Source organism: Marmota marmota, unplaced genomic scaffold, assembly GCF_001458135.2.
Source record: "Marmota marmota marmota unplaced genomic scaffold, marMar, whole genome shotgun sequence".
Taxonomy (NCBI): domain Eukaryota; kingdom Metazoa; phylum Chordata; class Mammalia; order Rodentia; family Sciuridae; genus Marmota; species Marmota marmota.
Genome location: NW_026000108.1, coordinates 4143093 through 4166346, shown reverse-complemented (window position 1 = coordinate 4166346; position 23254 = coordinate 4143093). Strand labels below are relative to the sequence as shown.

Here is a 23254-nt window from a genome sequence, read left to right as displayed (position 1 = left end):
AGCTGGGCTCCCCACACTTGCACTCTGCTCTCCAGCCCCACTGTAAGCCTGGCTCTCCCACTCTGGGGGCCTCATCTGCCAGCTTTAGGAAGCTTTTTGTCCATCTCATTTGCTCTGGACAGAACTCACCACTGTTCCCCACTTAGGATGCCTGTGCTGACCCACAAATCAGCCTGCTCCTGGGTGCCCTTGGCCTTGGCTTGTGTTATCAGAATACCTCTGCCTCTGCCTCTGGCATCTGGCCCAGGCCTTTCCAGTCTTTGCTGAAGTGGCACCCATTATGGGCTGCTCTCCACGGTTCCTTCTTGCCTCCCGCCACCTGTTGTTCTCTCCTCCTGTATTCCTCTTCTCTCTCCTTGCCATGTCTTCCACCTGCACCTTACTGTTCCTGCAGAGAGCTCTGCAAAGCTGGGGACTGAGGGCCCTAAAGAACCAGGGCCCCATGTGGCCTCTTCACAAATGAGCTCTCTTTTTTATTTTTTATACATTTATTTATTTTTATGTGGTGCTGAGGATTGAGCCCAGAGGCTTGCATGTGCTAGACGAGTGCTCTACTACTAAGCCACAACCCCAGCCCCAAGCTATCTCTTTTTTATGTGGTTCTCCTTCTTTCCTTCTCCAGCTTGCTAAATCTAGCTGACTGAATCTGCCAGGACTCCTTGCCCCCTGCTTTCCTTTTCCTGAAGCTGTGCTGTGTCATCAGACCACACACTCAACAACCTCACCTCTGGTTAAGAGTCACTTGTTCTGTGTGCTGATGCTGTTGGGTTGGTATGCTCTTGTCTTCTCCAACAGGATTCATCATAGACAGCTCAGGGCAGGAACTTCTAAATGAGCAACTTGCAAATTCGTTTTGAAATGACCCCAATATAAGGCAATACTCTGTACACAGATGTAACTAGGTGTAGAACTGAATCAAGTTTTCCTCACTATATGTACTCTGTGTCCCCCCCCCCCCCCGTCCTTGGGATTGAACCCAGGGATACTTTACCACTGAGCTACATACTCAGCCTTTTTTATTTTGAGACAGTCTTGCCAAGTTGCTGAGGCTGGCCTCTAACTTGTGATCCTCCTGCCTCAGCCTCCTTAGTTACTGGGATTACAGGCATGTGCTACCATACCAGCCTGTGCACTCTATTTTTATTGTTTAATTTTAAAAAATGCTTTTGTGACCAATTAAACAGAGTTGCACTAGGACTATGAAGAATCCTGTTCTGAATTCCCTGTGCCATTGTCTAAGGGGAGCTGGCAGCAGTTGGCCTGGATGGGTGATTTGTTTTCCTGATTAGTCTGCAGAGCTTTTGATGAGCCCAGCAATGAAGAGCATTGTTCCTTGGTTAAAACCAAGAGACTTTCTGACTTGGTCCCATGCAGAAGAAACTTTGAAGTGGTAAGTTGGACTGAGGTAGGGACTCCACTGATTTTGCCTGGCACACAAAAGGGCTCACTATTCTAGCAGGCTGCTGGCCTCTTATGTGTGTGTTATCAGGTTGACTATCACAGTGGGCTTCACAGTTGCTACCTTTTGTAGTGAGGGGGCTGAGACAGTCCAGATGCCTTGCCTAAGGGCAAAACCCAGACTTAGAACTGGTCATATTTGCTTCCGAGGCCTCAGTACCTGCCACATCATGTACTGATCTGATGCTGACAATCCTCAATCGAGTTGTTTTTCACCCCTCCCAGGGTTCTTAACGGGTGTAGTCCTCTTATTGTTCCTGGGCTTGGTCTGTCTGGCTTGGACTTAGCTAAGCTTACTGTGTCCAAGGGAAGAGACCTAGGTTTGGAGCAGGACCTGTTCTAAAAGCCACTTGTACTTGGAAATGTTGCTTGGGGCTTTGCAAAGGCTCTGAAATTGCAAGTATGGGCAGGTTGGGCCTCCTTCATTATTTTAGTCATGCGTCACTCTATGTGATTAAACATTTGTATTTGACCCCGAGTCTTCGCTGACTGTGTGCTTAATTCAGGATTATAGGTTTGTCATAGTTGAAAGCTTTACTTAGACTGAACATGATGAAATGACTTCCAATTCCTGTCTGCCAGTGGCTTGCATGAATTCTGTGGTGAGAAACGTGGCCAAAGGACCAAATGCTTTGCGTTTGACTCAGCTTCCCCACTTACCCGCTGGGTAGGTTGTTGATGTCTCTGGCTTCCACAGTGCCATCTTGGAAGTGGGGTGATGTCACTTTCTGTCTCTGCAGAGAACTGTTGTAAAGGCTAAACTGAGTTAACTGTATTTATGGCCCTTGGAAAGCGTTTGGCCCCTTAACCTTGTCAGCTGCTACTGCTTGTTCTTGATAACAGTAAGAAGTGTGAGCTGGGGAGATCTGACGTTTCTGGTCATGAATCAAGGCATGTACCCCGCTTCCCTCCTACTTTCATATCTGCTGTTGTAGACTTGGGGTTGTTGTTTGGCACTGGAGTGTCTTCCCTGCCTTCTAGGATTATATCAGGTCTGAGGGAGGAGGCAGGCAGTGGCATACACTGTCCAGGCCCTGTGCACTGCAGACCTACATAACAGTCGCACATGTCCTGCTGCTCCAGCAGCCTGCTCTGGCAGTGCTTGTGTCCACTTTGCAGATGTGGAAGCAAGGCTCAGGGATTCCATGTAAGTACTATGCCTGAATCACAGCTAGTGCTTGGTGGTCCTGAGTTTCCTCCCAAGCCTGTCTGTCTCCAGAAGCCACAACTGACTCGAGGAGGACTTGCCCTTTTCCCTCTGCAACTCCATACCTGTTTGATTATATTCTTTTTTTTTTTTTTTTTTAAAGAGAGAGTGAGAGAGAGAGAGAGAATTTTTAATATTTATTTTTTCAGTTATCGGCGGACACAACATCTTTGTATGTGGTGCTGAGGATCAAACCCAGGCCGCACGCATGCCAGGCGAGCGTGCTACTGCTTGAGCCACATCCCCAGCCCCTTGATTATATTCTTAAAGGAGGTTGGGCCTACTCAGTGGCAGAGTAGGCCCAGCCTGTACATCAAGCCCCAGTTGCCCTATCTGAAGAATGGGTGACACTTGCCACACAGGAAGTTATGGAGACACAATGAGACATGCAGAGCACATGCAAGCTCATGGGAACAGACAGCTGCATTCTGGGACATCTGACTGTTGGGCCCAGCATCTCTGGCCTTGGCATCCAGTTCACTAGTCCAGGCTTAGCTGGTAAATAGCACCTGTGGGTATTGTTACTAATTCTTGTCAGAACATAATATGTTTGATAATTAATTACACTTTATAGTCCACAGAAGACCGAAAACAAGCTTTCATAGCGTGTAGATTTTGGTAGATTTCGGTAGATTTCCTATAAAATTGAAGATTTCTCTGCACACATGGAGTTTGAAGCTTTCTGCTGCTACACTGTCACTGCTGTACCTGGCCCAGGGTAGGTGCTCAGAAATTGACCTATGAGCTAGTGAGTCTATTTTCTCAGTACTTCAGTGGAATGGTTGTAAGGCAGAGCAAGAAGGGTCCTGCATCTCACCTTGCAGGAAAGGTATACAGAAACTTACTACTCAGCTGTTTCTCACAGCCTCTATATTTTGAGAAAATTTTTCTTTTCTACTTTTTTTTTGGCGGGGAGGTGGGTACTAGGGAGAGGGGGGATACTAGGGATTGAACTGAGGGGCACTCAACCACTAAGTCTTGTCCCCAGCCCTGTTTTGAATTTATTTAGAGACAGGGTCTCACTGAGTTGCTTAGTGCCTTGCCATTGCTGAGGCTTGCTTTGAACTCGCAATCCTCCTGCCTCACCTCCCGAGTTGCTGGAATTATAGGCATGCGCCACTGTGTCTGGCTTTTTTTTTTTTTTTTTCTCACTTTTTTAGAAGCCTTAATAGGCCCTTCTGTCTGAGAGAATAATTGCTTGCAAAATAATCTTACGAGTCACACCCTCTTGACAGCTGGTGTCAGTAGAATCCGTTCAGCAGTTCACTACCACCTCATGTCAGTGCTGCTCTTGCCACCTGGAGTGAGGACTGAAGGCTAGGTTGGTTCTACATTGGTCTGCCTGTCTTCCCAGCTAGCTTGTCTTCTTTCTGTTAAGAGGTGGTCCTGAGGGCCTTGTCTGTCACGGGCAATGGGATTATACCATTTTCTGATGTTGCAGGGAGCCCACACTTGGTTTCAGAAGCACCAATTTGTTGGCTCTCCTGAATCCTTATAGCTGGATGTCTAGAATGTGGGTCACCAGGTGTGACTAAGCCTTTGTGGTTGCAGTCCATGGAACAAATTGGTGGCTCAGTGGGCATGGAGGCTGCTCTTAGGTTTCCAGGGCATGGTGAAATTATTTACATAACAACGTGCAGCCGTGACTTCCCAGTGGCCCTTTGATAATCAGTTAACACTTGTAGTCCACAGAAGACAGCAAATAAGCCTGTCACCAGGAGGAGTGTAGACCCAAATCAGTGCTAATGGTCCTTGTAAGGGGCTACTTTGATGCTGGGACACTTCAAAACTTCCTGTATCATGAAGTTCTGGCCTGGATGCAGAGCTGTGGGGTCCCTTCAGCACAGTTCTTCCTTCTGAGTGGCAGGAAGGTCAGTGCTGCATCCTCAGGATCAACTTCAAGCACTTTCACTTACAAAACAGCTATGTTGCTTTTAGAAGGACTTCATAATATCAGAACTAGCCAAGCTCAGAATCATCCCTCATTTCTTTGTCCTAGGAATATGAAGACAAAGCTGGAAGACCTAGCAGGCCACCCTCTCCAAGGCAGAATGTGAGGAAGAATCTTGATTTTGAGCCACTTTCTACCACTGCACTCATCCTTGAAGACAGACCAGCGTGAGTCTTGGGAAGGGCCTCTGTGGTGTCTGCTTATAGATAAGGCAAAATGCTGGTCCCTGTTTCAGTAAATAAGAATGAGCGTCAGGAGATGGGAGCAGAGTAGGCCATAAGCATTCATGATCTGGGTCCACATGTATTCTAGTGGGGTCATATGGCTGACTTGGAAAAGTGCCCTTTAGTATGGACGTATTGACCAGGATTTTCCATTTAGGTGATTGTCCTTTTTAATTTACTATTTAATACTTAATTAGATATGATAAACGTTAAGCTGGTCTGTAACTACAAGATGCCCTGAGTTGCTTAACGCCTTGCCATTGCTGAGGCTGGCAAGTGGTATTTTTGATGTGCCTTGGTATTGCCAGACAATTCCTGGACTGGCCTATGGGGTTCCTTGGGATTGCATTGAATGTATTTGTGGGTGATGTGAGGCAGGGCCCCTCTCTCTGGGCCTCTAGTTTCCTGCTGCATGATGAGGAGATCCTGTTTGGAGACCTTCCTAGGTATTAGGTATTATTCTATTAGGTAATCACAACTTATATATATATATATATATATATATATATATATATATATATAACTTTTGTCNATATATATATATATATTTATAATCTATGTATTTCTTTCTCCTTCCTTCCTTCCTTCCTTCCTTCCTTCCTTCTTTCTTCTTTCCTTTCTTCCTTTCTTTCTTTTTCTTTTCTCTCTTTTCTTTCTTTCTTGGTGTTTTGGGGCTACTGGTGATTGAACTCAGGGGCACTCAACCACTGAGCCACATCCCCAGCCCTATTTTGTATTTTATTTAGAGACAGGGTCTCACTGAGTTGCTTAGTGCGTCTCTTTTGTTGAGGCTTGCTTTGAACTTGCGATCCTCCTGCCTCAGGCTCCTGAGCCACTGGGATCACAGGCGTGTGCAGCTGCGCCTGGCTCTGTATATTTACGTTTAGCGTTTTCTATGGAACATTGTGTTGTAATAGAAGGTCCCCTGCTAAAAAAGGAAGGAAGAAGAAAAGGGGCTGTAAAACACTGGGCTAGTTAATGCCTAAGACCCCTGCCCACCCCCAAATATAAAACAAGTCTAAAAAAGAAGTGTATCTTGAATTGTTAATTCTTGGTTCTTAGAAACTAGGTGTAAGAAGACCCTGAAGTAGAGGACAGGAAAGTCAGGTGTAGGCCACTGGCTAAAGCTGCTGAGCTGTGAAGACCAGTCCTTTCAGTGCTCTGAGATGTGGGTGGGGGCTGGTCACATTCTGCAGCCAGTGGCAGTGATCGAAAATCTCCAGGGAATGTGGGTTACATCGTAACAGGGGCACAGGCCAAATGCTGCTGCCCTTCCATCTCGCTAGGCGCCCATAGTCTATACACACATTTCTGAATGAGCATGCATTTTTAATGTTTTAAATGAAATGTGCATAGCTATGGCATATTTTTGTATGTAAAAGATACTAAATGAGCTACAGAGCTGATATGAAACTTGCACATTTAAAGCAACCCTCTTGGGCTGTATTCATGCATATATGCTCTGTGCTGTGCAGCTTTTCCTTCAGGGATTAACTGCTGGCAGTTAGCTTTGTGGTTAAATCACGGTTTCTATCTTGGAGAATGGGGTGAAAAAGCACCAACAGATTATCTGTCTTTATTGCAACTACGGGTAATTGTCATTTTATTTTGTGTACTACTCTTTATAATTTAGTTGTTTTAAAGTGAGTATTTTGCTTTTGTAAAGAAACTTTAGTTTGTGAGAGAACTGTGTAATTTTTGAAAATTTAGCTTTATATCTTTGGGCTTTACAATTTTGGGGGGGGAGTGGATGCTGCAGGTGTTTTTTTCCCCTTCCAGAGACTTTTATTTGATATTTGTAATGGTAAAAATCCATTTATTTCCTTTCAAGAAACCTCCCAGCAAAACCTGCTGAAGAAGCCCAGAAGCACAGGCAGCAGTATGAAGAAATGGTGGTACAGGCCAAGAAGCGAGGTACCGTGAAGCCACAGGCACCAGATTCTGTGTCTTCCTGGGTATTTTCTTTCTGTCTTTTGGACCTCAAGAACTTGAACTTTGAACTTTGCTGAGTGCTTTAATATTCTGAAATTGTAGTTTTCCATAAAGTAATCTATGCTTCTTCTAGTCATTCCTGGTAGCTTTATTTAACACTTAACAAGAAGAGACTGAATGATGAGAATTCCTCATTAGCTTCAGCCAATGATGATGTAAAGATATCTGTTTTCAGGCTGGGGTTGTGGCTCAGTGGCAGAGTGCTTGCCTCGCACATGTGAGGCACTGGGTTCAATCCTCAGCACCACATAAAAATGAATAAACAAAGATATTATAAAAAAGATATCTGTTTTCTTTATTTACAAGAAGATGTGATTGAATTTGACAAAATTTCTTGCAATTCCTGAAAAACTATGATTCCAGGTTATTTCTTTTTAAAGATTTTTTTTTAATTGTAGATGGACACAGTACCTTTATTTTATTTATTTTTTTATGTGGTGCTGAGGATCGAACCCAGTCTCTCACACATGCTAGATGAGACTCCACCACTGAGCGTCACAACCCCAGCCCCAATTCCAGGATATTTTAAAAGTATATATACTAGGCCTAGGGATATTGCTTGGTGGTAGAGCACTTGCCTAGCATTTACATGGCTCTGGGTTTGATCCCCAACACTACCAAACAAAAAAAAAAAAGTTCCTATAATAAATTGTGGTGTATCCATACATTGGAATATTATGTAACCTTAAAAACAAAAATTCTCACACATTTCAACCTAGAAGAACCTTGAGAACATTATCCTAAGTGAAATGAGTCAGTTGCAAAAGGACAGTTCATGGTTCCACTTATGAGATCCCTAGAATTGTTAGATTCTTAGAGACAGAGTAGGATAGTGATTGCTGGGACCTGAAGGGGGGGCTGGGGAAAAGGGAACATGCAGATGTGGATGACAGTTATGGTTGCTCAGCTGTGTGCATGTGCTTAATGCTATCGAGCTGTACATCAAAATAGCTGAAATAAACTTTATGTGACATATATTTTGCCATGATAAAATACAGTTGTCCCTGGGTATCCATGAGGAATGGGTTGTAGGATCCCCAGCAGATACACCAGAATCTGTAGATGCTCAAGTCTCACATGTAAAATCTGTGTGTATCCTATGCACATCCTCCTGTATACTATGAATCATGTGTGGGTTACTTAATAAAATGTAAATTCTCCATAAATAGTTATTACACTGTATTGTTAGGGAATAATGACAAGGAAAAAAGACTGTACATATTTGATATAGACATGACTTTTTTCCCCCCAGTGTTTTCCATTGCTGGTGGGGTGAATCAGCAGTTGTAGATCCCATGGGTGTGGAGATTGCTATTGAGTATAGATAAACTTAAGTGCAGGATCTTTCTCAGAGTTGCTACGTACACGCTAGTAACTGAGTGATGCTTAGACTTTTAGAAGTGATCCTAGAGATCACTTTTAGAAGAGGTGTGGAGGGAGCACAGCAGGGTGAGTTCTGGGAATGTTTACTGCTCTGATGGATGTTTCAAGGTTTATCTGTTCTGTCTGTGTTGGATTTGTGTTTGTGCACTCTTCTGTATGCATGTTGCACTTTAACAGCTTACTAAGGCAGGATGGTGCTAAGCATCCCGGGTCCTTGGGGTGTGAAGTGAGCCCTGGGAGCACAGGCTTGCTCTAATGCAGTGGCCTTCTCCTGATTTTCTTGCATCATGACTCGTTGAGAAAAATCACCCAGGTTGAACATGGTGTGGGTCAAATAATACATGTTCTCTTCCTGTTTTTAATTGTGATTTCTAGAGCTTAAGGAAGCCCAGCGGAGGAAAAAGCAGCTGGAGGAAAGATGCAAAGTAGAAGAAAGCATTGGAAACGCCGTCCTCACCTGGAATAACGAGATCTTGCCCAACTGGGAAACCATGTAAGCTTTGATTGTGTGGGTGCTCCTGTGTTGCAAACAGTTTCTCCCTCCAGCTGGCAGGTAGCAGCTGTGGTTACTGAGCTCATAGCACGGCCTTGGGTAGATTAGCCTCAGTTGCCGTGGTCCAGCCCTGGGCTTCCTTGCCCCGATGCTGTGACAGCCCCTTCCAGCTTACCTGGTACTCAGCCTGCCTCTGTGCCCTCTCTCCTTAACATTTCAGTAGCTTCCTCTGATGCACAATTTCATATTTGAACTCTGTAGCTTAGCTGACAGGACCCTCTGCCTTTGAGTCTCACCCTCTTCTTTGCTTTAGTTGGGCCTGTCTCTGTCCCTGTGAGGTCACCAACAAGAGTTGATGCTTTTTGGCTTCCGAACCTTTATAGGTTCATTTGTGTGTTCTGGACTTCCTGTCCTGCTAATTGCTGTTTGTTCTCTAAAGCTCAGTCTTCCCTAGGAAAGGCTCTCCTTTCCTACCACAGATCCAGGTGTCTGTGGAAGATTCCCCGGGATGCCCTGCAGCTGTCTTCTTCTCTGAGGGTAGAGAGCAGGTTGTCTTTGATGTTGACCTACAGTTAGTGCAAAGTGCACACCCAGCAGAGATAGCAGCTGTGACGTTCTTTTGGAAGGTCATCTGTACATCTTGTTTCTTCCTGTGTGGTCGGTCTGGGCTGGGGCCCTTAGGGGCAGTCATGCCAGGGCCATACAGAGGCTGTTGGGGAGCTTAGAGACCAGCTTGCCTCTGCTTATGTCTTGCATATTGTGATGCTAGAGGCTCATTCTGAGTCTGACCTGGTGTCACTCACTTTCCCTATAGGGGCCAGAGGCTGGGTTAAGGGGCGTCACTAGGAGAAGATGTTGTTCTCAGAATTTGTTTTTCTAGGTGTTGGCCCTCAAATACTCAATGCTGCTAAGAATGCTGAATGCTCTTTCTTAGATCGGGCCCAGTGCCAAGGGCAGAGGTTCTCTTCTCAGACCCTTGTTGTCTGCCTGCATGGCGACCAAGCCTGCCCTGGGCTGTCCTGCCTTTGCCCTAATCCAGAGGACATACCTCCCCCGAAGGACTGTAGTGAGGAGTAAGTGGATAAAGTACAAAGTGCCCAGCACAGTGCCTGACACAGCCAGTGAGCATCTGGACCACCTCCCACACAGGGCAGATGCTCACTGGCTGTGTCGGGCACTGTGCTGGGTGCTTGGTACTTTATCCACTTACTTCGCGCAGCAGTCCTCCGGGGGAGGTCTGTCCTCTGGATTTTAGAAAGCAGAACTAAGTATCTCTGGATCCACAAGGCCGGGTAGAGTTAGGATGCAGCCTTGCTTCTGTAGCCTCCGAGCCGGAGCTGCCCCGCAGTGCTGCATTCAGAATCACCATGGAGTCTGGCGCCATTCCACTTGTCTGGTCTTTGGCAATACATGTTCATCATGACCAGTAGACCTGAACAACTGCACCGTTCAGAATGTTCTGGGTAGCAAGTCACCCTGTTGTCAAGGTTTGGTGGCTTGCCCTGTAAGGCCCTGGCTCCGCCTCCTGCCTCCCACCTCCAGCTCTCAGCAGGGCGGTTGCACTTTGTGCCCAGGCTCAGCTGCGTGTGGTCCTGCAAGAGGCCAGGTTATTTTTTGTGTCTGTTTTCTGCTCAGAAAGTCCTTCCCATCCTTCACGGGCATAATCTGCTCCTGGTCATTTGAAATTGGTTGGAAGGTGCATGGTCCTCTGTGATGCATCCTGTTGTGCCCTGTCTCAGCGGGTGCCCCGTGGAAGGTGGCCTGAGGCTCCCCGAGGGCGGAGTGCCACTCTTAACTGCTGGTGGTATGTGGTGGGGCACACACCCACACACTAGGCTTTCACCTTGGAGCACACGCTCAGGAACTCATGTTCTGTCCTGTGCAGGTGGTGCTCTAGGAAAGTTCGAGATCTGTGGTGGCAGGGAATCCCTCCGAGCGTGAGGGGCAAAGTCTGGAGCTTAGCCATCGGCAACGAGTTGAACATTACCCACGGTGAGTGCTTGCCTGGGAGTCTCCCCTGGGGTCCTCGGTTGAGCTGGGCTTTTGTTAGGGCCTCTTCCATCCCTTCGCCCTGATGGGAAGGATACAAATGCTGCCGAGGAGCTGCGGCTCTGAGAGGCAGGATGATTCTCCTCTGGGAGGGTCTGTTGACAGGCTGGGCTTCAGGTCCCTAAGTTCAGGGCAGATTCTCTAAAATGGAGGGCTTAGAGCTCAGGACCTCTCAGGTGCAGTGGGATCACTTGTCAGGGTCCTATGGAAGGCAGATCTCTATCAGACTCGAACGTGGAGGTGTGTGGATTGTACTAGGGGTACCTGTTGGTGTTCTGTGGGATTTTCTTTCTTTCTTTTTTTTTCCCCCCCTCGGGCAACCTTAAAGGTACAAAATTTTGTGCTAGGACTGGGTCCTAAGGGCGTAAGTGGTCAGTGTCAAGGAAGTGAGACCCTCACATCAGTGTCCTTGTGCTGTTTGTCATGCTGTGTCACCTTCTCAGACTGCATGTTTCTGCCCACCAGGCCAGGCTCACTTTCTAGTCACTGTGTCAAATGCTCAGCAGGCTCTGTCTGTCCAGAGGAAGCAGGCCTCAGGAGCTGCTGGACTGAACATGTGGCCTTCCTGCAGGGAGTGGCTCCTTGCTCCTCTCCTTGGCAGTCTGAGGTCTGAGCTGTGGAAGGAAAGCAGGCCCTCCTGCTCGTCCAAGTGAGGCCCGCAGCTGCCTGTGAGGTCGAGGGCAGCAGGCTTACTCTGGTGGAACCCTCAGAGTTCCAGGCAGATGGGTGGGTGCCTTCCCTCTCCAGTCGGGCTGTTAGCCTCATCATGTCAGCTTTGGCCTTTCACACAGCCTCAGCCTTGTTCTAAGAACTGTGTCCACCGTGAGCTGCACAACGGGTCAGTTGGATGGTGACTCCCTTCCTGAAGAGGACCTGCTTTCCTTCCACAGCTAAATCCATATCTGCCAAAATTTTGTTTGTAAGATATTTGCCTGAGAAGATGTACAGCATTTTACTTGTGGAAATGGTTTTTGAGAAATGTCCTCAGAAGGTGAGGTTTGGATAAGTTTCTGAGCATTTATTTCAGTCTGTGTTGTTAAAATTTTTTAACTTCTATCAACATCCCTGTCTATGCAAATTGGATATAGCGTGCCGTACTTTGTGCCTCTGTGTATGCGGTTTTTGGTTCTCTCTGATGCCTGGGTGGGTTTTGTTTAAATTGAAACCTTCTGTGGACAGAATCATGGTGGGTGGCTTTAGCAGCTGCTCCACCATCACTTGGGTATAGATGTCCCTTTGGCCCTGATGCTGGCTCGCATTTTGTCAGCTGTGACTCTCTCACATGACGGGCTGTTTCAGGGTGCTTGCCCCCATTGGAACAGGTTCAGTACACTGGGGCCCCCCTACAACTCCCTGCTCCATCACTGTGCCCAGCCCAGTTCTCTGCAGGCCCTGAAATGTCTGTTAGGTAAGTGGGTGCAGCTCCTAGAGTCCTGCTTGATCTCACCCTGCCGCATCTTCAGGCCAGTGTAAGAATGATCCTGGGTTGTTGAATGCCAGGCACCCCCTTAGGCTTAGTGAAGACTTAGGAGTCTGTAGCGTTGACAGTGATCCTGTTGAGGCAGGTATTGGTGACCCTGTCTTCCTTTTGAGAAGGATCATCCTGAAACGGCCAGGCACTGTGCTCCAGGCCCTGTGGCCTATGTGTGTGAGCAGGATTCTCATTCTAGCACTGGCTGATTCCGACGCCCATGTTATGACTTGGGAAGCTCCAGTTTGGCTCTTTTTGTGGCTGTACATTTGGAAACTTACAGTTGGAAAGTTGACCTAATAGTACTATTAAAACTTCACACTTAGGAATTTGACTTTAAAACTGGGGATGGGGAGTCTGGGTAGGAGGTATAGAGTCTAACCCCTGCCCCCCAGTACATGCCAGGAAAGTCGTGGAAGAGATTTTGTAACACTGACACTTTGACCCCTTTTGCCTTGAGGACACAGCCACAGCCTCTGTACCTTAATTGTCAGATTCCTCATATGGGAAGTGATTCCCAGGTGGTCACAAGCCACACAGTTGTTTTCACCCCTACTGCCAAAATGACAGCAGTGTAGCCAACCACCTGGGGGCTGAGAGCAGGCAGAAGTGCCCTGTAGGTGCTCTAGCCACCAGCTCAGGACACTGCCAGGTATGTCCTGTAAACACTTGCCCTTCTGGATAAGGATGGCAGGAAATTATGTTACATGACTGTGCCCTCCCGCCATGGAAGACAGCATAGATTTTGTTAGAGCCTTCACAAGGCTTGATTAGGGTCGTTCATCAAGATTTTACTTGTTGGATTATAATAGTGTTACTAGAATTAACATTTCATTTAATAAAATAGCACATGCTGCCCAGAAGGCAATTGTGCCCTGTTTATTTTTCAAAATTAATGATGGAAAAATATAAAGTGATAAAAACTCTGTGGGTAGCTTCATTTAAAGTCCCAGTGACAGACTAATGACCCAGAACATCAGGGAGCTGGGAAACATCAAAGCCAGAGGCACAGGAAGTGCCTGGGGTGGGACAGGTGTGGAGCTGGCCCTGAGAAGCACAGTCCTCTAAGGATACCTGGGGTTCGGATATACCCAGGGCTGTCTGTACCTGCCAGTGAGATTTGTGAGCATGAGTTTGACCTAACTATCACCAAACTTCCCAAGAGAAGAGTTGTTGAAAGATGGGTTCTAAATATGGAAGAGACTTGGAGGCTGATGACACTTGTCTGACAGCAAGAGTTCTTGTTCTTTGAAAGCTCTGCCTGTTCCTGGGCACCTGCTCCCACCCCCGGCTCTACTTCTTGCAGCAGAATGAGCAAGCTGGGCCATGTGGGTAGCAATTCCACTATGTCTTTATGTGAAAACAGTGTCCATCCTCATCCCCCAGATCACAGTCCTAGTAAGTTAAATTTCCAAAGGTTGAAATCCTGAAAATGGAAATTCCAAAAGTTGCATTTTCCATGGGGGAAAAAAAAAAGGCTATATAAGAGGGGTAGAAACCTGAATTCTGGTGAAGGGATTTATCATACATGATGGCAAGAACTAAAGCTGAAGTTGAAAAAGGTGTCATTGGCACTCCTTCCCGTTAACAAAATTCCAAGAGCTTTTAATGAATTAAAGCTACACTTTCTACAGAAGCCAAGAAGGTTACTGATTGGTTTGAAATAATCATGTGCATGGTGGGACAAGAAGACACACAGCAGTGTTGCTGTTTGACCACCTGTACTGATTGGGTCTGTATTTGAGGATGAGTAGAATGCACGTCTGAATATACAGAGCAGCGGAGAAGCGTGGTCCAGAAGATGAGAAAATTAGGGGTGCTCGTATCAGTGTGTACCGAGTCAGAAGACACGTGGAAGTGTATGTGGACTCGCTCTGCCAGAGCGCCACACCTGCTGTTGACCACCATGCAGGATCAGAACAGTGTGGAGCGGAGGTCACCTCCATGCACTGCCTGTGGTCTATCCCTGGTTATGCTTTGTCATGTGCCAAATTGTCTTTTTAGTTTTTTACTCTCTTTTAGAAGTTTTTTTCCCCACTTTTTAAGATTTTCAGCATTATTTTTTACAATTGGCAGTGCTGTGTATTTTAGTTTCACATTATTTCCAAAACTGAAGATATAAATTGTGTAAAGACTTTTGGAGAGTTTTAGTTTGTCTTATGTCTTTTTTACAAATTTAAGACTCCATGAAAGTGCATTATCACAGCACGTAGGGTGGAAGCCTGAAGAGTGTGTGAGAATGTTGAAACTCAGGAGTGATCTGTGACGGACGACTTTTCTTGGGGTCTTGGCTCGTGGGTGACTATGTACACAGTGGTGACCCTCAGTGAATTTTAATCGATCTTGTTAAGAGTCGGATGGTCTGACAGTATCCCAGAGGAGCACAGCCATCAAGCTGAGTGTGTGTGTGGTAGCCACAGTGCAGTACCTCTGTTCTCAGCAGCTGGTTTCCTTATGAACATAGATCATTCATTTGTCATTCATCTCTACTCACCCAACTGTCTGCAGTATTCCTGAGTATTTTGCTCTCAAAAATGTTATTATTGCCTATTTTATTGTCTAAAATGACCTATGAAGTGTTCTGTTATGTTTTTATGTTTTTGAATAAGTTCCCCTTTTAAAAATGTAAATAAATTTCTTTTAAGGAATTTTTAAATTTGTTTTTCCTAGGATCCTGTTTTCAGGAGTTTAGACATTAAAGATTTTCATCTTTGGGGATTTGAGCATTCAGGATTATGGCATTTGGTATTGTTTTTCCTTTCGGTATTATGGCTCAAACCCCTTTGAAGCCAGGCATGCTTTCATTTCGCTCCAGCCCCTCCCCCAGCCAGCTGTTGGGTTGTTACCCTCTGTGGCTCCCAGCACCTCTTGGTCTGTAGACAGAGGTGAGAGAGAGGCTGACACAGTCTCGTGAGGATGTTAGACCAGTCACAGTGGATGGGAGCAAATAGTTGTGGGTGGCTGTGTGACAGGAGACACACACAGGCATGGCAGTGCTGTGTCCCTACAGTGCATGTGCCCATGTCTTTAAACAGGAGAGTGCTTCCAGGCCAAGGTGGGGGTTGTCTGTGAAGGAGACAGTTGTGTATTCTTGGGTGTTTCAAGGAAGATGTGCATGTGAGACTCACCCAGAGGCTTTTCTTCCAGAGCTCTTTGACATCTGTCTTGCCCGGGCCAAGGAGCGGTGGCGGTCTCTCAGCTCGGGAGGCTCAGACGTGGAGAGTGAAGGTACAGACCATTCTGAAGCCTGAGCGATGCGCGGTCAATCATGGATGCCTCTCCCATTACAAAACAGAGCTGGCTTGACTGCAGTAGGCTTCATGTGGATGTGTGTTCAGCTCTAGGGGAAAGGGGGCTTTTAAAGCAAAAATGGAAGGTAAAGAACTGTAAGAAATAGTGCCCCAGTTCCTGAGAGGTGTTTTCACCCCACCATAGGAGGGCTGCTCACAGTGCACCGTTTCCCTGGAGGCTGCTCATCGGACTTCAGGCTGTGCCCAGATCACCTGAACGTTAGCTTAGCATGGAGCTTGGGTCAGCTTCCCGAGAGCAGGAGCTCTGCACTCAGGCTGAACTGTGCCTTTATAAGTGTTCACAGCACACCAGAGTAACCACTTTGTTGGCTAAGAAGCATGTTTTTAAGTGGCCTTTAAAACTATTGTCTGTGTGGCAATTGAATTCAAAAAAGAATAAAACAAATTATTCATGAAAAGTTGTGAGAATATTCCACAAGTGTCTTACACGTGAGTGTGTGCTATAGTAGCTCCCTCAGTTCTCTGCATTTAAATTTTGTTTTATTTTAACTTGTTTTTTAAATGTACTTGCCACGTAATGTTTTAAAGTTTATGCACGCATGGATTCACTCAGTTTAGCTGATTACCATGCCTCTGGTGATCTTAGGGTTCCAGGCAGGAATAGTTTCCATCACAGTCAAGCTCTTCAAGATAGTATCGAGGGTTGGGATTAAATGGCTCAGTGGTAAATTGCTTGTCTAGCATGCATGAGGCCCTGGGTTCAATCTCCAGCACAGCAAAACAAACAAACAAACAAAAGACAGTATGGAATCAATTATGTCACCTTGTTGATAGTAGCTTTCTGGAACTTATTCATCCCATCTAACCAAAATTTTGTATCCTTTGGCTGGTATCTCCTCAGTACCCCCTGGCCTCTGGCAGCCACTGTTCTGGCCTCTGGCAGTCACCTTTCTTTCCTCTGCTTCTATGATGTTTAACTGTGATGTTTAACTAATTCATAGAAGCAGAGGACAGAATAACGGCTTTTACTTTATTTCTTTATTAGCATCATGTCTCCCTGTCCTTCAACAGGTTTATCCTTGTTGAAAATGACAGGATTTCCCTTTCTTTTTCTGGCTGAATAGTATTTTTTTTGAACCAGGGATTGAATCCAGGGGCACTTAACCAGTGAGCCACATCCTCAGCCCTCTTTTATATTTTATTTGGAGACAGGGTCTTACTGAATTGCTTTAGGACCTTGATAAGTTGCTAAGGCTGGCTTTGAACTCATGATCCTCCTGCCTCAGCCTCGTGAGCCACTGGGATTAGAAGCATGCATCACCGCACCTGGCAACACATTTTCTTAATCTCTTCATCCACCAGTGGACAGTAGGCTGTTTCCACTCCTCGGCTGTTGTGAACAGTGCTGCAATGAGAACCGAGTGCAGGTGGTCTTTGACGGATCTCATCTCCTTTGGAGATAAATACCTTGTAGTAGGATGGCTGGATTCTATGTAGTTTCATTTTTAATTTTTGAGGCCACATCTGTACCAATGATGTTTGAGATCAGCTAATGACTTTTGCTGTGGTTTCTGTGCCTGGAGGTCTTTGTGTTGGATTCTACTACTTGTCCTATTTCCCCCTGGTAGTTGTAATTTAGTCAAATTAGATGTTGATTTCAGGTTCTAGAAAATAATCTGATGCTGCTGTGGCCTTGGTTGGGGCCATGGGTGTTCTGTTCCCTAAAGCGAGGAACTCCGCACCTACCCCACCTCCTGAGGTGGGCTTCCCAGAGCTTTTTCTCGGGGCCTGCTTGCAGGACTGCAGCACCTCATATCACCCCAACCTCTAAGGAGTGCAATGACTCTGGATCTTTTGACAGATGCTGGGTTTTCAGCCGCTGACAAAGAGGCCAGTCTGGAGCTTATTAAACTGGACATTTCTAGAACGTTTCCTAATCTCTGCATTTTCCAGCAAGTAAGTCATAGTGATTTGTTGCAAGTGTGTTTTGTCTAAAATTCATAAATGCCAATCTGCATGAATTTGTAATCAAGTTTGAAAGTTAGGGGTTTTGGGGGGTAGGGTGGGTACTTCTGTTAAAACATTTAGACATTTTAAATAAATGTAACTGATCAATTCCAACAAATATGACTACGTCAGCACTTGTGTTTTAATGGCGAGACTTCCTCATGATACGAATGCGTCACAGCCTCTGGATGGCACAGAAGGGCCACAGGCGGTTGTCAGTGCTTTCCTTATGAGTGCACATACCAGCCTGTGCTCAGCAGGTTGCAGACGTGTGACCCCAGAGTCTAGTACAGCCATCTGGGGACAGGAGGACAAATAGGAGACACCTTTGTCCTTGGTGGCACCCTGGGAGCCTTGGTGTAGCCTGGTGGGGCTGAGCAGAGGTGTGGGGCATCTGAGCAGGTGGGCCAGGAGGATGGGACCCCTCTGGAACAGAAGCCAGCTGCTGGAGACAGGATGGAGACAGGCTGTTCTCTCTGGATGGCAGTGGGAGCAGAGTGGTACTTCTTGTGGGCGTGGATTTTGGAGTCCTCTGAGAGGAGTTCTTTGGAGACCCTCTAATCTGTGTGTCGGCAGACATCCCTCTGGGGTCCCTGGGACCTCTCCCTCACCACTGCAGCCGTGTTGTCAGTTCTCCTTCCAGGGTCTCTTTGCATCTGTCCCTTCTCCATGCTGACTGCCTTTGCTCACCTCAGGTTCGTCCCTCCTCTCCTCCCACACCTCCTTCTATTCACCTCCCTGCCTTCAGAGCAGCCTTGGATGCTCTAGTCTGACTCCCTTGTGCTCAGGTTCCTGGCACAGTGCCTTATACACAGCTTACCAGTAAATGATGGTAGAATGAGACAGAATAGATTAGTTAAGTGGCTGCAGAATGAGGGCCTGGCAGGAGTGTTGCTGGATCCAGGTCCTTTAAAGGCATAGGGAGGCACTTCTGCTGGAGATGTCCCAGAGGGCAGGAGAGCATTCCAGCAGAAGCAGGTGTAGGATGGGAGCTCAGGACAGCCAGGCATTCAGGAAATGCCCAATTCCCTGTAGGAGAGAGAGCTTGCTAAAGAATGTAGAGGACACGTGTCAGTTCTTTCTAGCCTCCTAGCAGTAGCTACTTTGTTCTGAGCTGGGAACCAGATGTGGATGGTGGGCTGGAACTAAGAAGGACTGCTTCAGAGCTTGAGCAGAGAGTGCCGTGGCCGAGCTCTGGGATACTGGTTTGTGGCTGAGAAGGACAGGCAGACAGACCCAGGTGCCCAGGCACTGGGGACCAGCCAGTGTGGGTGCAGCACTGAGGACTGCTGGTGCTTGAGTGGGTTGGAAGGGAGGACTGAGGAGGTGTTGGCCTCCAGGGGCAGTATGTGGTTGCCAGGTCAGAGTGACTTCAAAGCAGGGATCTCAAGAGCCTGAGTGTGGAGGGTCCTCAGACGTGGACATGGCTGCCCAGAGTCTGCTGTCTCCCACCTGTCGCCTTCCTGGTGCCTTGTGGGGTACTCTTACTCTCTTGCTTCCTCCTGATTCTAAATCCAGCCAGGAACACTCCCGTGTGGGTCTTTAGAAATCTTTGCAGAGGGTCTGTCCTCTCTAGAGAGGGAGAGAATCTACAAAGCTACCCAGAGGCCTGGTCTTGTGTCACGTTGGTGGAACCTGTGAGCGCCCCAGGGTGGCAGGCCTTAACTGGGCCCTGTCTCCATTCCTTCCCCTCCCACCTGACAGTTCTTCTCCTTGCTCTTCTTTACAGCTGTTAGTTCCCTGAGGCCTCGAGCACCCCAGGCTTTGCAGCTCTCCTTAGCTTTCATGAATAGGCCCAGGCTTTTCTTACTCTGGGAGGGCTTTATCCTGCTTGAGTCCCAAGGGCTCCCCGCCCCACACCAGGGTTCTCACACCTCATCCTTCCTTGCATGAAGGCCAAGAAGTATTGCTTTGTAGAAAGGGTTTCAAAGCAGATTTGGGCTTGCATTCCATTGCCTTCTGGCTAGCTTGTGGCCTTGGGGCAAACTGTCCCCTCTGAGCCTCCTCTTGTTCATCTGTAACCTGGGGATGCTCACAGCTACCTATCCAGGCTATTGGCACATAACAGGTACTCCATCAGTGCTCAGTTATTATTTACTATCTTTGACTCCTGCCACCAGCTGAAGAGCCGTTTTCCCCTCAGGCAGCCTAGAAGAGGTGTGGTAGGCCCACTAGGCTAGAGGCCTTGTCTTCCTGATCTTTCCCTGCAGTGTAGGATCAGAGGGAGCTTAGTAACCTTTCTGACTAGTAGAGATAAAAGGAAGGGAGGATCCTGGGAGGACTGTCCTGAGGAGAGGGGAGCAAGAAGAACTCAGATGACAGTTGGGGCAGTGTTTCCTAAAACGGTTCCTAAAACCTTCCTTGCTGTTGGCAAACTCAGGTTCTGGGATTCACATGTTTGTCTACACATGGTGCCACAGAGCCCTCAGAGCCTGCAAAGGCCCTACAGCATCCCAGGCCCAGCTTCTCAATTCCCTGGCCCCAGGGCCCCCGAGCAGCTCCCTGGGCATACCACCAGGGACTTGGCTTCAGAAATGCTGAGCTGGAGAATCCCTGGGTAGCTCTCTGGAGGTGGAGGGTAGACCAGGAAGAAGGGCAGTGGGAGCTGTGGGGTCCCTTTTGAGGGGTTGGGGCAGGTGGTAGAGAGGTTGCCTCTTCTCTCTGGGTTGCTTTGTGCAAACAAGTCTCCCTCAGCCTGTGGGTCCCAAGGTTCTCAATCTCATGAATAGTTAATGGTTAATAACAAAGGGCAGTGGGGGAACAGATGTCCAAAAGCAAGTTAAGGGCCTTTAGAAGAAGGAGCTGCCACTTGCTGGCACTGGAGCAAGAAGGCAGGAATCACAAGGGTGAACAGTGCTTTCCCTTAAGAACATGCAGCTTTCACAATACCTTTCTCCTTCAGCCTGAGACAGACAAGACAAAGCCTCCCCATAGTCACTCTTGGTTTTGTGGTGGCCTTGATTCTGTACCTCCCCCATGCCTGGATGCCATCTTTTGACTCTGTGATTGTTATTTTTCCTTCTCTCATTCTTCTCATTTGCAAGTGTCTCTTACTTAGCATGGGTCAGCATGTGATGGGAGGTGCCCAAGTCACCTGGAGATTGACTTCTGTCACATGCCAGGAGTGTTGCTACTCTTGTGTCAGCCACCAGCACACGGCAGCCACCAGCACCTGGTCTGGAGGGGTTTGCATTGGGCCCAGCCGGTCCCTTCATGGTGTCTTCTTGCACACCGGCAGTAGTGTGAGGTGGCTCAGGGCTTTCTTTGCTCCATCAGGGGGAAAAAAAGGGCTACCACTAATATTTTTAGAAGCAGTTAAAGGAGCAAATGGAAATCTTGAAGTGAATGGAGAGCTGGGAGAGTGACTGAAATAAAGTGGCAGCTGCCAACACCTAAGGCTAGAGCCTTTCCCCAGACCTGTTATTCAGAAAGATGCAAAAGATGCAAGGAGCATGTCATTTGGGGGCAGGGAGGCAGGAAGGACCCTCAGGATGAGGGCATCTAGGGATGGGATGCTGCAGAGTCACCGTCTGCATGGCCAGGAGCAGGGCTGCCTGAAGAGCTTCCTGCCCACTCAGGTTGACTTTGAAGGGAATGTGGCATTCAGCAGGAGTAAAGACATTTTACTAGGCGCTCACTCCTGACCCACCAACCTTTTCAGAGCAGCTTCATGGTTGAGCGGCACACCTCCTTGTTAACTGCGAGTTGGTATTTAGTCTGTTAAACTGCATCTGCATGTAGAGCTGCAGCCTGATGCTTGGCATCTCTTCCTCTGTAAGTAGCAAGTGACTGGTGGTGGCAGCAGTAGCATCCAGCGCTGTTCTGAGCACTAACAGTACTTATGCATGTGATGTTTTTGGTTGTTGATCCTTCTAGGGTGGCCCGTATCATGACATGTTGCACAGTATTTTGGGCGCTTATACTTGTTACCGACCGGATGTGGGCTATGTAAGTGAAGTTTTTTAGTACTTTATAATGTTACAATCTATAAAGAAAGTTGAGATTTTATCCAAAATGCCTCAGCTGCCGATGCCAGGTTGAATGCCTTTGTCTTTTATTGAGGAAGATGAAAGGCCTCCTGGCAATGAATTGACTCCATCCCACATAAAGAAGTTGAGCTGACTCGGCTGCTGGGTGGCGTTAATCACACTTGAACTGGGTGTGATTTCCATTTTCTGCATGTGATTTTTTTTTCCTAACATTAATTCAATAAAGCCTCAAGTGGTAACCATTTTTGAAAAGTGTGCTGCCAGCATTTCTGCAGCTTAGCACGCGTGTGTGCATGGTCTTTTGTTAAACATGCTCAATCAGATGTGCCTGTCTGTAGCCCCAGGACGGGGCCCTTACTGAGAACAGTTTCAGATGCAAAGGCCTAATGGGAATTGGCTATGGTTTTCCATTTGGAGGGGTGGGGTGCCAATGAAGAGTGGAACAGGTGGCCTTTGGGCTGAGTGGTGGCACTGAGAGGACTGGTCAGAGTGGGTGGGGCCAGCAGTTCAGCTTTGAGTGAGCAGTAGTGGGTGGGTGGCTACACGGACCCTTGTGCTGTGAGGACAAGCTGCTGTGAGTTGACACACTTTCTCTCCCTCCCCAGGTTCAGGGCATGTCCTTCATAGCGGCAGTGTTGATCTTGAACCTCGACACTGCAGATGCCTTTATTGCTTTTTCTAATCTCTTGAATAAACCCTGTCAGATGGCGTTTTTCCGAGTGGACCATGGCCTTGTAAGTATGCTCTGTGTACGTGCCCCGGGTGCTGTGTCTTTATGGAGTTGCCCATAAAGCCCTCTGAATTTTCAAGGGGGAAAAAGAATGCATTTTTCCTTCACAAAGAGATATTGACAACAAGGAACACTATGGAGTGGGAGAGTACCTGGGCATGTTTGAGATAAGCATAGAAACAGGAGTTCAGTGGCCATGTGTAAGAGTGGATTAGTGCATTCTGTCTTTAAATGAGGGAGGAGGGTGGCTCCAGTGCAAACATATGTACTTGGTGTGTCAGGAAAACCTATGGCAGTGTCCACCTTGGGTCTGTTCCATACAGTATCTTAGAATTGACCTTTGCTACCAATCACAGTCACGTGGGGCCTCTGGAATGTGCTCCTACATGGGAGAAAGGAGGCATGTTTAAGAGCATGCCCCTTTATTGTAAAATGAAGCAGCAGTTTGTTAAGCATGCTGCTGCAGATGGTCTTTACCACACTGAACAAATGGAAGGAGTTGACAGTGGTTGCCTGATGGCCCTAACACACTTAGCAACTGAGTCCTCTGCTTGGTACAGGTGAGGGAAGAGGCTCAGGAGGGCAGAGTGACTTGTTCAAGACACATCTGGTATGTGAAAGAGCTGAGGTTTGAATCCATTCTGGTTCCTGAGCCTTTGCTCCTTATGTAGCCTGGAAGAAGACTTAGTAGTTCGTGAATCCCTCAGCGTTTAATCTAGCCTCGACTCAATGCACAGAGGGATCACTAGTGCTCCAGCACCTGGTGATCTACTACTTGAGATCAGCTGGGGAGGGCTTCTTCCCTCCCCAGCTGTACTCCCCAGCTTAAGGACTTATGGGTACTCCTCAGAAAACGTGCTAAATTGGTGGCTGCTGGGAAATATGAACTAGTAGGGTCCTCTTGGAAGACAACAAGATTCATAATTGTGAATATGGAAACTGTTTAAAGTGGGGCTCAGCAAATGCAGTAGTGGATTCACATCTGGGGCTCACCAGTGCAGCAGTGATAATCTGTCATGTGAGGGAGTGCTGAAGGAACCTCACTAATT

At 47.2% G+C, this 23254-nt stretch overlaps 1 protein-coding gene across 6 annotated transcripts in view; it reads left to right on the top strand.

Annotated features, from left to right (window-relative positions):
* Tbc1d14 (TBC1 domain family member 14) overlaps positions 1-23254 on the top strand; it is a 109234-nt gene that overhangs the window by 65939 nt on the left and 20041 nt on the right. For all 6 annotated transcript variants that reach the window (XM_048784124.1, XM_048784126.1, XM_015481930.2 and 3 more), the window contains 8 exons: positions 4665-4783; positions 6672-6754; positions 8591-8708; positions 10594-10700; positions 15376-15456; positions 17341-17435; positions 21363-21434; positions 22081-22209. In XM_048784124.1, the coding sequence (XP_048640081.1) occupies positions 4665-4783; positions 6672-6754; positions 8591-8708; positions 10594-10700; positions 15376-15456; positions 17341-17435; positions 21363-21434; positions 22081-22209 (804 nt within the window). The remainder of the gene's footprint in view (positions 1-4664; positions 4784-6671; positions 6755-8590; positions 8709-10593; positions 10701-15375; positions 15457-17340; positions 17436-21362; positions 21435-22080; positions 22210-23254) is intronic.